This window comes from Pseudopodoces humilis, chromosome 6 (assembly GCF_049639895.1).
Source record: "Pseudopodoces humilis isolate 2021_Gansu_Grassland_sample_001 chromosome 6, ASM4963989v1, whole genome shotgun sequence".
Taxonomy (NCBI): Eukaryota; Metazoa; Chordata; class Aves; order Passeriformes; family Paridae; genus Pseudopodoces; species Pseudopodoces humilis.
Genome location: NC_142205.1, coordinates 63,996,558 through 64,008,843, shown reverse-complemented (window position 1 = coordinate 64,008,843; position 12,286 = coordinate 63,996,558). Strand labels below are relative to the sequence as shown.

Genomic DNA, 12,286 nt, shown 5'->3' with positions numbered 1-12,286 from the left:
GACAAGACACACCCCATTAAGGCCAGGCTAGAGGTCATTTCCAGCATTGGTTTCTCTGCTTAATTGCACATTTTGCTGTGGGTTTTAGATGAGGCCAACAGGCAAGCAAGGTGGGAGTCTGATTAGTTTGGGACTAAGCCGCACACCAATCACCAATCTAACATAACAGGGCAAAAGCACCCCTGAAGCTGTGGTTGAATTTTACACCGTGTGCCTTGTGTTTCCCTCTCACAGTGACGCAGCATGGTTTCTATGCAGCTGTGAGAAGTCTCTGCTTTGGAGCTGTGCCAGTCCTGCTGCAGCACAGTTTTGGGGAATTGAAGCCCATGTGCATCCCCCTATCCAGATGTCCTTTTGCTGTACTTACACTGAAAATGTAGGAGATGCAATCAAAGTTTGTCTCTCTGCTGATGAAGATTTAGCACAATATCAACATTTATTCTAGCAATTGAGTGCTCGGTGGGCATTTTAAATTATCTTTGCAAAAAGAAGATGATGCTGAGATTGCCATGGCTGGAAAAACTGAGGATAATTCTGGATTTGTGTTTGTACCAATTCAGAGTGATCTACCAGTTGTGCAGTGTAGTTCAGGTGTATTTTCTTTGAGGGTCTGCACATAGTGATTGCTGCAGATCTCTTCTCATTTTCTTTTGGTCTAGCACCAGAAGGTGGTACAGTGGTAGTAGTAGTAGTAGTGATTTCACCTGTAAGAAGAATACTTTGGGCTGCATGTTTTTTTTTAACTGAATCATGCTACTTTCACAGTCTACAATTTGCCCTTAGTCCAAAAGTTGTTTATCATCCACCCTGAACCCTTATTTTTATCTTGTGTTTTTGGGCCAAGAAAAGACCAAATTAATGATTTTTTTTTTTCTTCTGTACATGAATATAATTATATATATATATATATATATATATATATGTATGTATGTATATTTATATGTATATGTATGTATTTTATAACAAAAATAAAAAAAATTATTTTGTTCTAATACTTCCCAAAATTGCACATTCAAATACTATTTTTTTTATCTGGATTAGCTAATGCAAAATAAAAAAAAAATTAAGTTTTTTTTGTGTTTAGGACAAGACACAAATAATTACAACCTAGGTAAATTTAAAAAATAAACAGTCTTCCCACTAATGAGCTCCCAACATGGTGCTTGGACTGGAGTTCATGTGAAGGAGTAGCAGCTTTGCTTTTCTTACTCATAGGCCAGTGCCTACATTCAGACAAAATCTCTCTCTGTGAGGGGTAAGGAGTACAGAACCTTTATTTTGGTATTTAGATGTCCTGGATTACATTGTCTTCTTTAAGGAGAAAGGCTCGTAAGCTTTATTCCTATCATTGCCTGCTGAGCTTTTAGCTTTCAGGTCTCAGTTACTTGCTATTCTGTACACTTGCATCAATTCTGTAAGCTTGCGTCATTGATGCTATTCATTAATTTGTCTTTCAATGAATCTGGCTGCCCTGTTGTCTCATCTCAGGCTTTGTACCATGTTTTATGGCTGAGATGAAAGCATCAGATTGGAGATAACCCTAATTTTAGGAGTGTCATCATTAATCCATTTTTCCTTTTTAGCTTTGTTTGCCTAAAACCTGCAATTAGACATCCTTGCTAAGGAAAAAAAAAGTATTTATTTCTAAAAAGAGAGCTCTAAAATTAAATTTATCTTTTTGTGATCCACTTTGTCACTTTGAAATAAATTTCTTGGTCTTTATCAATACAGATTTTTCTCAATGAATTAGTTGCTGTCATCTTTGTTTTCTTGGAAAGAACCTGGGTTTCCAGTTTGGTGGTGCATGGATGTCTGATTGAGCAGCGGTGTTTTGGAAGATCTTACAGAGCATCATTTTTGGTAGACTTGGACACTAATGTCTTACCATACTAAATTTTGGGTTACCTTTAGTTAATGCAGTGAATTGGGAAAAGCATGGTTGAAACCCACTTCCCTTGGAGAAAAAATCTATGGCCTGTTTAGTTGTATCAAAATACAATTAGATAAATTAATATTTCTATACGCTGGCACTGCTTCATTCAAACTAAACAATAGTATTGCATTTTATCCTTCTTTAATGCCTCAGCTATCTGTGATTAATTTATAAGTGGTTCATTGAGACACAGGTTGTGTGCTGAGATGACTAGACAAAACACTGACAATTCTAAAGACACCTTTGAAGTGAAAGGGTGGGTGTTTCTCTTGTCTTATGAGACTGATTCCTCCTATTTAAACTAAAAATCTCACTTTAGATGAAGGACAAGCATATGTTTTGGTTAAATCACTGTAATACCACTGAAAAAAATGACTCACTTTAGGGTATTCTTGAATATATAAATGCAAATAAGGCAGGCCAAAGCAACAATTTTAATGCCAGCATGTTTTTTTTGAGTTAAACAAAGCAAGAGCACATGTAGGTGCTTATAGTGGTGATGCACTGGAATGGGTTAGTAATGAGACTTTTGTAAAGTACTAATGTTCATGTTTTCCTGAACTAGAGTCAACAAAGATGTAAACATTAGTGTCTACACACAGCTCCATTACAAAATATGCTGATTTTCCCTGTCTGATCTGCCTCCTGCTGATTAAAGAGGAAGCTTTAAGGTCAGCATACAAAAATCCTCATGCATGATACATTTATTAATGTCTTTATTGCTAAAATCTACCTACATTTCTTAATCCTTTTGGTTGGCAGAAAGTATCCTGAATAAAATTCTTCTCCCTTTCTGTCTAATAGAAACAAATTCTGAGGTTCTCTTGTTTAACAACTGTGCAACCTCTTGCATCAAGATTAAGCACTTTGTTTTGTCCCCAGGCAGTTGTATATTTATTACTCTTGAGGCAGTGCTATTTGAAATAAATGGAATTGAAAGATCCTGAGAAATGGTTTCTGAAACATATATATTGAGTTATTCTCTCCTATGTGAGCAGAAAATGGTTCTGATGCTTCTCCCTGCACCCTTGCAAAGGAAAATAGCTGATATAAAAATATCACATGATGGGGTGGTGAAAAGGTAAGCATTTTTATCCTCAGTCGCTGAGGCTTTTTGCTGCTTATTGTCCTGAAAATAATTAGGTTATCTTTATGAAATGTATTACTATTCACTACAGATAACATAGGTAAGGGCATAATAAAGGACAAAATAAAAGATAAAAGGAAAAAGTCTCTCCTTTTCTGCCTCAAAAGGTACAATATGAAAACAAAATAATAATCCATGGCTTGGAAATAGTCTTAAAAACTTCTCAAGATTCAGATATATTTTGGGCTGGTGACAGGGCTTATCTCTTCTCCCTGATCAAAATAATAAATGCTCACCAAGAGAAAAAAGTTCTTTTATGTTATAAGGAAAACAATTTCCATGTAGCTTTTGTGTGTGTGTGTACGCATATTCATAAAATATGGATTAGCAGCACTAGGTATTCAGCTAAGTAAATATTCATAAAATAAAGGTGAAATTGATATGCATTTCCCAATAGAGAGCAATAAGCATATTTTGATTTCTTAGTAAAACATCAAACTAAGGGGAGAGAAAGCACTTTTTTTTGCCTGGACATGTTTTATTCCTCATTCTCATTGTGTTGATCCTGTTGGCAAAGATTTCCTGACATTCTGAATATATAGTACTGCTAATATTGTTAAATGTAGAAGAACCAGGTCTATTGCTTAAAACATAAAATAAAAAGACATTTTGGATTCTTTTTTTTCCTTTGATTCTAGCTTTTGTCTTTGGGGTACATTAAAGTTGCGTATTTAAGTCCTTTTATATATATATATATATGATAGATCTTTATATATATGAGAGGTTTTTTTACTCAAATCTTATATTCTCATAAATATAGGTTCTGGAGCCTTGTTAGCAATATGTGCTAACTATTGGAAGACTCAATAAATAAGATATGTGCTGTTCATGTAGGTATTTCTGATGGCTTTCTTTGCAGTACACATGATCATTGAAAGTAACAGAATGGAACTGTTTTTGTGATGCCTTGAGAGGCTACCTGGAAAAGAGGCTAGACAGTGTGAAAGGGACAAAGTAAGTATTTATTAAAAAGGCCTTCAAAGGATTCACCTTGGGCAGTACAAGAGCCTGGCCGAAGCTACACCCAAGATGGACGACACACGTTTTTCACGCTTTTGTAAATTTTGGTCCATTTACTATTGGGGTTAATTGTCCAATTACAGCTTCAGGTTATGAAGTCCCATCCTCCCAGTTTGCTCTCCTCAATTTGCTGTTGCTTATACTTTTTGGGCCTGAAGCTGCAACGGTGTCCTTGGTTCTCAGGCTAGAAAAGGATTGTTCCATCTAACTAAACTGCAAAGGGAACTTGCTAACACTTTATATGAAGTTCAGAGTTATATACTAATGCAGTACAGAATCTGGAAAATATGAAAGGTAAAACTTAAGACATCATTTGAATAAACTGAAAATGGATATTCTAAAGCTCTACCTGAGAGATCTCTAGAACAGCTCTATTTCACGCATACTGTTGAATCAGGGAAAAATTACATGTTGGTGTGCAAACAGGAAAAAGTTTTAAAAAAATAAAATCCTCAAAGTAAAACAGAATGCAAATACGTTTTTCTGCTATTGATTTTATTTAATGTCTAAAGAGTTAGCTTAGGTTCCTGTTTTTCAGAAATAAAATGTTTCAAACCCAAAACTGAAGAATATGTCTTCCTAGAATTAGTATATGTTATAAAATAGGTTTGGAATGTGTCATGTTCTTTACCTGAATTTCTGTTGATATTGATTCTTTGTTTCAGTTGGGCCTGGTCTGTAAAAAACTATTTCACCCACTTCTTCTGTTTTCCTCTTTTGCTTGGGTCAGTTGGGTCAATTCTCTTTCCAGGCTAGGGAGATGGACTTATATGTGCATGTACAGAGCAGATGGCTAGCATCCTCCTCCCTCTCTGCTGTTGTGGTGTTTTGTTCTTTGAACACAAACAGCACATTCCAATAGCAGCCATACTTTGGACAGTCAGGAAATATGAGGTCTTTGTTCTACTCGTTTTATGGACTTTGTTGATTTATGCATTTATTAATGCATAGGCTTTGTGTGTTTAGTAGAGTAATTTCAGTGTGTTCATTGCCAATAAGGAAAACAAAAACAAAACTGTCTTTGGCAACTGGCATGGAGCTGGGGTGAGCCAGTAAATAAATGTTATGCATTTAAAAGAGTTTGTTGTTTGTTTTTGTTTTTGTTTTTATTTTAGAGCTGTTAGAGGAAAGATGAACATTGTCATATAGTTTGATTTTTTTTTTCTAAATTGCACCATCGTCTGCATGCCACTGATCATTTTCACATACTCAATAAATTAGAACCGCCATAACTGATGGCAGCAATCTCCACTAACAAAGCTTGTTGATACCTGCTTGTTCAAGTCTATTATTTAAAATAATTCCTTTGGCTTTGTCAATGTTTACATAGGCCAGAATCTTTAATGTTGATTTAAGGTTATCTCTGTGTTCCATAACTAGAATACAGAATATTTTTATTGATTTCTTAGCCACACTCTTCCACTTTACTATCCATAAATGAATTTTGATTCATAAAAGAAAAACCCTGGGAGTCAAATGTCAGCTATCATCCAATATATTGCTTTCTGCTGCAAGTAAAATAGTCTGCATCTCATCTTGAAAATATAATGCATGTAAGTCTTCTCTGAAAGAATTTCAATAAAATATTGATGTAAGCACTTTTTAAAATTTTGTTTGATAAGGTATTTTGAAGCTATGGACAACAGCACAAAACAAAGCCTGGAGTGATATAGTTTTGTATTTTGTATTTTTTTGAGTTTTTCCACAAAAGGTGGATGTTTTATTTGTGTTAAAGAAAATATTCTGTGGTGGAAAATACTCTGTGGTATTGTCTTGAGTGATCTGTCTTAGTAGATTTTGTACTGGGAATTATGATCAAGCCTAGCAAAGCCTAATAAAAAACAAAACAAGTACTGTACACTCTCCTCTGGATATCATATTTGTTACTTGTATCACATTCAGGTGCCCTGCTTTTAAAGAATGTGTTTCTACACAATGCTTTTAATTTTTTCCTCCTAAGTGTGTAGCTTAGTAATACGTATTATTAGAATGTTTTGTTTTGTTTAAAGACAAGCTTGTCATTCCATGAACAATCTAACCTGATTTTCTCTTCATACTTCACAGCCAGACAGGCAAAGAAAGGCAGCTCATAAGAAATCTGATGCCATGTGGAAAATCTGGACATCATAGAAGCTAGAAAATGCCATCTTCTAGGACTTAAACACTTGGAAAAAGATGTATTGCAATTGATGTGGGGTTTTTTGTGGTTGTTTTTTAGTTGTTTTTTATTTTTTACAGAAGTCCAGATAATTGACATATGTAACTCTCCCCTTTTCCAGTAATGAAGTCACTCTATCATAGAAGGCCTCTGAGTTGGTCAGGCAGGGCTTGCCCTCAGTGAAGCCATGCTGGATGTCCTGAATCACCTCCCTGCCCTCCATGTGCCTTATTAGAGCTTTTAGGAGGTTCTGTTCTGTGATCTTCCCAGGCCCAGATGTGAGGCTGGCAGGTCAGAGGTTCCCAGCATCCTTCTTTCTACCTTTTTTTAAAAATGGGTGCAGTGCTTCCCCTTTTCCAGTGACCTGGGACCTCACCTGATGGAAATCAGGTGACTGAACTTCATTCTTTTAATTCTTTTGCAGAAAGCAAAGGCAAATTGTGTGATTTTTGTAGAACAAACTAAAAAAATGGTGATCACTAGCATTGCAGTGAATATCAAATGAATATATAATACAGAACATTAGGAAACAATTAGAAAAAGTGCCTTGACATTATTAATTCATGCACTATTCATTGTACCAACATTGATCATGTGAAAGCGTGGTGTTAGTTACGTTTTAATCATTCAGTGTTGAAGAAGAACTAATTATTTTCGAATAGCGATGGGAAAGATCCAGTTTTATAAAAAAAATCATGGAATGTCTAATTTACTCCCACAGTGTTTTAATAGGGAAACATATGGTTGCCATTATTTGTAGTACAATGGAGGATATCACAGCCATTGTGCATGTTTCAACTCTTATAAAGAAGGTACATAGTGTTAACTATGGGTTGGATGCGCTGTGCTGTGTGCCTCGTTCCTTGCCCATCTAGAACAGGGCTTGACCAGACTGAGCATTAGGTCCCTTCCAGCCAATCCACTTGGATTTCTTCAGTGCTTCAGAAAAGTCTGGGGAATGAGAGCGGCAGCTAGCTTTCTTCATGGACTTAGGGTCACTTAGGGATGCCTGTAATGGACACAACTGGACAGTCAAGGGAGTACGACTGGGTGTGTCCATCTCCCTGCTGCCCTTTTCCTCCACTGGGGAAAGTATTTAGGGGCTTCCAGAGCCCTCTGGAGAAAGAAGTTGCACGTATCTCCTTGGAAAATCATCTCTGATCTTGTATAACTCTATGCCTGAGAGGAAAACTGAAAGTTTGGTGCCTCCTTCGTAAAAAAGTTTCTTGGGTTGAGGCTTTATGCAGATGCTCAGAGAAGATGTTCAGGGATTTAGAGCCTGGTGGGATGGTTGTGAATTAGAGAAGCAGATCCTGACGTACATCACGGTCAAGATGCCAAACTCCAAGCCCATTTGTATGTTTTATATGTGATACTCCTTGGTTTTTGTTCTCCTTTCTTCCCTTCTCTAGGTAAAGTACCTCATAAATGCTTCCAAATGGAGAGGTGGATCTCCAGGGACTTCTCTGCTACCCAAATGCAGTTCTGTGAGCTTTTCTTCCTGGAGTGATATCCTCATGGGAGAGGGCTTGGTGGGCTTGCTTTGAAAATAGCATGTGTCTTGCTCTTATTTCTGTATCTTGCCATAACTCATGGTTTAGGAGACCTCAGATGAGTTGTAATGATGCAACCAAGGACATCTGGGTGATGAGAATCAGTGAGTTAAATCTGGAATGATTTAAGCTGTAATTTCACTTTTAGTGAATAGTGCTTGGGAAAAGCTTAAGAACGTGGATTTTTATCAGTGTAAACAAAGTCTACTGTAGCTTTTCTGCTTTATACTTTGTCTATTTTGCATGTTTGAGGAAGGTGAAGATCTACCTGTAAACTATATTACATACAGTTAGTATTGTATCAGGTTTACTTTGGTATATTGTCTTCTTTGAAACCTCTGAGTTTGGTGTATTTATGTTATTTGGGGACAAAAATAACACATATTTTCTGTGAGTGGATTGGTTGGTTTGAATTCACAGAAAAAGCAACATGTTCTTGTTTCAGTATTGGACTCTGAGTGGATGCTTTTTATTATATTATGTGCCTTAGTTTTATATAGTATTGATGAAATTGAAAGTCAGTGACCTGACAAAAACAAAATAATACAGCATGAAAATTGCTACCATGATTTCATGCTGTGTTAATGCAAGGATGTCATTCCTGCTTCAGAATAATAACAGTGTTTTTCTTCTGAACTTACAGCATATCTCACTCCCTCTCTTCCTCTGCCCACCCCTCCTTTTCCTTTTAAACAGAGTTGATGCCACAATGAAATTCTTTTTAATCACATCTCTTGGTTGTTAGTGAGTAACCACTACAAAGGTAATTTTTTTGTAGCAGAGAGTGAAATCTCTGCATTGCGCAAGCATATGCAGAAATGCAGAAAGAATCAGGTTTAACAGTCGCTATAACATGGCTAATTGCAGAATCTGGGAATTTTTTTAGTCATTCTTCCTCAAAGAGCCATCACTCAGGCTGTGTGGCAGCACTCTTTGAATTCCCACAGGGCACTGCTTGTCTTGGAATATGCAGAAGGGATATTCACTCTCTGTTCTCAACAATTCCTATTCTCCTAAAGGTGCCAGCAAAAATTGAGGAAAGACACTAAATTCTGATTAACATACTCACTGAGCTTGCAACAATGTGATCAGGTTTCATATTTTACCTGATTATAGAGACCTCTTTATTGAATCTACCTGTCTTGCCAATAATGGTAGAACCTACAAATTAAACATTCTAAGTTTTTTACATGAAAGGTGAGGAGGTACTTGGAAAATTCCAGTGTGGGAAGAGTGACTTGGAGGTGCCAGATACCTGTTCAGACTGCAGCCATAAAGACTTATCTGCCCACAGAGGGAGGGAGCAAATGCCAAGTCTCAAGTTAAGGGACAGCACCAGCTCCACTTTGTTTTGGCTGTCCCTCTGTTCCTTCACTGCTTGCAGAGGAGGGTGGGCATGGCTGTTTATGTGTGTAGAGAATGAAATAGCTATCTCTCCTGTACGTCATGGAGGAGATGGAAAGGGAACAGGAAGAAAGAGCACCGTGCCCTCTCCTCAAGCTCTGCCTCAAGAATAGAGGTCAATTTAAAAAACCAAACAGACCTGTTCCCCTTTCCCAACCCAAGAAACAGTTTATTTCATTCACAGCAGGGAGCTGAAGGGCTGATGATATAAAAGTCTCTCTGTGTGTTTACTTGCTTTGCAGTTAAAGCATTCAGCCCCAATACTTGAGGTCTGAACAGGTTCAGAATCTCTTCTCACTTACGAGGAGTTTCCTTGACCTTGGTTATTTTAGGCAGAAAATAATTTATGATTCAGTGAGCCAGAGAGAAAATACACGTGAACATGAGGCTTAGTGGCTTGTATTCACCTGAGGGCTCCAGTTTCCATGCTAAGGACAGACTCAGCTCTAATGTCAGCTTTTGACACAGGGATTTGAAGTTCTCTTCCCAGCTAAGGTGGTTCATATGCTGCAGAATTCTCCAGTTTAGCATTGTCCTTCATAACTTCATTGCCTCCATGAGGAGAATGGGGAATGTCCTGATGGGTATGGTAACCTGTCGCCCTGAGAATCAGGCCTTTGATATTGTTTTCATAATTTCTTGCCACTTTCCCAGGAAAGTAACTATAAACATAGGTGTTTATACATTCCACTAAAGATACGCCGTTTGAAGGATGTCTCTCATGGCCAGTGTGGTTGGGAAGGTGGTAACCTGACTATCCAACGTCATGGTTGGAAACCTATAAATACTGAAAGAACAAATAAATTTTCTTCTTATTTCATCACACTTCGAGCTGTGTCTGTATGAATCATTTTATGTCTGACAGTGACAGTAACCCACCTCTTTAAAGACAGACAGGAATAAAGGGCTGAGTTCTCTGACCACAGGAAATAATCCAATCATCCTGGAAGAGTGTTTTGACTGTTTATGAGCTGTTTTGTAGGGTCAAATAAGAGGTACCTCATCCTGAAGCTTTGTTAAAAAAACAAGGACAATCTCTTCTTTATTTTGAAAGAAGTGATATTGGTCACTTCTTACTTAAGACAGAAGTTTTTTGTGAACCTTTTTTCACAAAAAAAAATTATTCTGAATGCTTCTTATTACTATTCGGGATGCTTTTGCATCCAGACTTTTATTCTGGATGCTTCTTATTAATAAACTCAAGTGGTCCTTTGGTGAGCAGGCTACTTTGGGTCATCAGTTGAATTATCATTTTGTCATGGTCTCTTAGAATGATTTTCAGAATTTTCAATCTCTATCAGATAGTACTAGGAAAAATATAAAATAGGTGATAAAGGGGAAAAAAAAAGTCTCCTTCCGAAAGATAATTTCTATTTGCTGAATTAATTTTATTTTGGAACTGAGTGTTTGAAATCCATCACTAGCTCCTGCTTGCCTTTCAGCCTGCCTGAAGCTCTCTGTGCTTTGTCTTGCTAATAAAATGTTGTGTGGCTCAGTTTTGTGTTTGTTTCCTAAACTGCTCTTCCCTGTTGCCACTGTTTTTTTCTGGTTGTTTGCAGTTTTAGCATCTCTTGTTTGTTCTCCTCCCCTGCTGCCTTTCCAATTCTTGCAGCCCTCTGGGGTTTTGCCGTGAACTGCCCATCTGATGGGTTTCCTGCTGACTTGACTTGATTGCTGGAGCTGTAGCATTAGTGGCACAGAACTCTGGAGCACCATTCCTGGGTTCCATGCTGCCTGGTGGGCAGGCCAGGTGCTCCAGCCACCCAGCTCCAGTCCCTGATCTAGCTCTGAGACTGGCTGGTATGCAGCCAGGCTGGATAAAAGGAATTTTTTGGTCTGTTCTTTCATTTTTACATATGTATGCCAAAGGATTCTCCAAGTGTGGTTATTTAGTTATTTGGATTTTGCTGCAACAGCAGCATAGGAGATTGCTGTAACTTAATGAAGAAGTTCTAACCTAAGTACAGGAATGTCATGTGAGAACCTTGATTGCTTTGTGTTTTTTACTTAACACAATGAGGGTGGGGATTTGTTTTGTTGTTTTTAAGGATTTTTTGGGGTTTTTTTTGGGATTTTTTTGGTGAACTTTTTTTTTTTCCACCACAGATAGAATATTTTCAATGAATATGATCTCTTTATAATAACTTCTTATGAAAAACAGATTTTTATTACCAATGGAAGCATGAGGCAAAAAAAGAGGTATAAAGTTTAACATTCTTTATGATAGAACTTAAATTTACCATAAAAGTAAACCCTGAATTTGAATTGCATAAATTGATTTAAAATCTTTGTGGAGTTATTTATTTGGTCTTGTGACTTCTTGAATCTTTCAAGAGATTTTTTTTTTTTAGTATTAGGATACGTACAGGATGGCAGTACCGGCAGTACCCGGCAACACCGGCATGGAGGCAAAAGTAAAAAAATGTGTTTTATATAATATCCTTGCTAATACATTTAATCAGTATAGTTACTGTTATCAAAAATTTTGTTTTACAGATTTGTAGAACCGCCCACCTGCTGTATGAAGAAAAATTAATTGCATCCAACTAAACAGTGAAAAAAGAGTATGAAGAAGGGGATGGAGCAAAAAAGAATGATAAATAGAGTGACTGAAGTTATTATACCAGAACACATGGGCTTTGATTTTTATAATTACTTTTCATCATGGGAGTGGTCTTTTTCAGAGCTTACAGAATTTTGAAAGTGTTTTAATGGAATTTATTTGGGAGGATTTTTTAGTTATCAAGAGGCAAGGGGAGATCATAAAGGGAAAGGACATGGTGAGTAGAGGAAGAGGGAGATTTGGAAGAGGGTGCAGGAGGAAGGCGGGGTGGGAGTGAGAGCAGGACTGCTGGGGCTCTGCCAAATGCAAAAAGGGAAAACCACAGAGAGAAGGGCGGTTATAGTAGCAGTGCCAGGTTTCAGTTTGGGTTTCCTCTTGTGGGGAGAGTTTCTCTGCAGAGAAGGGACTCTCCCAAAGATATCTTACCAGCTAAACACAGGACAAATGACTTTGTTGTAAAGGAATGTTAAAGTGCGAGGCGATAATGTGTCATGATTGACATGACAGA

General features: G+C 37.3%; 1 protein-coding gene across 1 annotated transcript in view; it reads left to right on the top strand.

The window, feature by feature from the left end:
• PCDH10 (protocadherin 10) overlaps positions 1–11,791 on the top strand; it is a 155,347-nt gene extending 143,556 nt beyond the window's left edge. Inside the window, exon 5 of the mRNA XM_088057090.1 lies at positions 11,712–11,791. Coding sequence (XP_087913216.1) covers positions 11,712–11,719 — 8 coding nt within the window. The 3' untranslated portion in view covers positions 11,720–11,791. The remainder of the gene's footprint in view (positions 1–11,711) is intronic.
• The last annotated feature ends 495 nt before the right edge of the window (positions 11,792–12,286 follow it).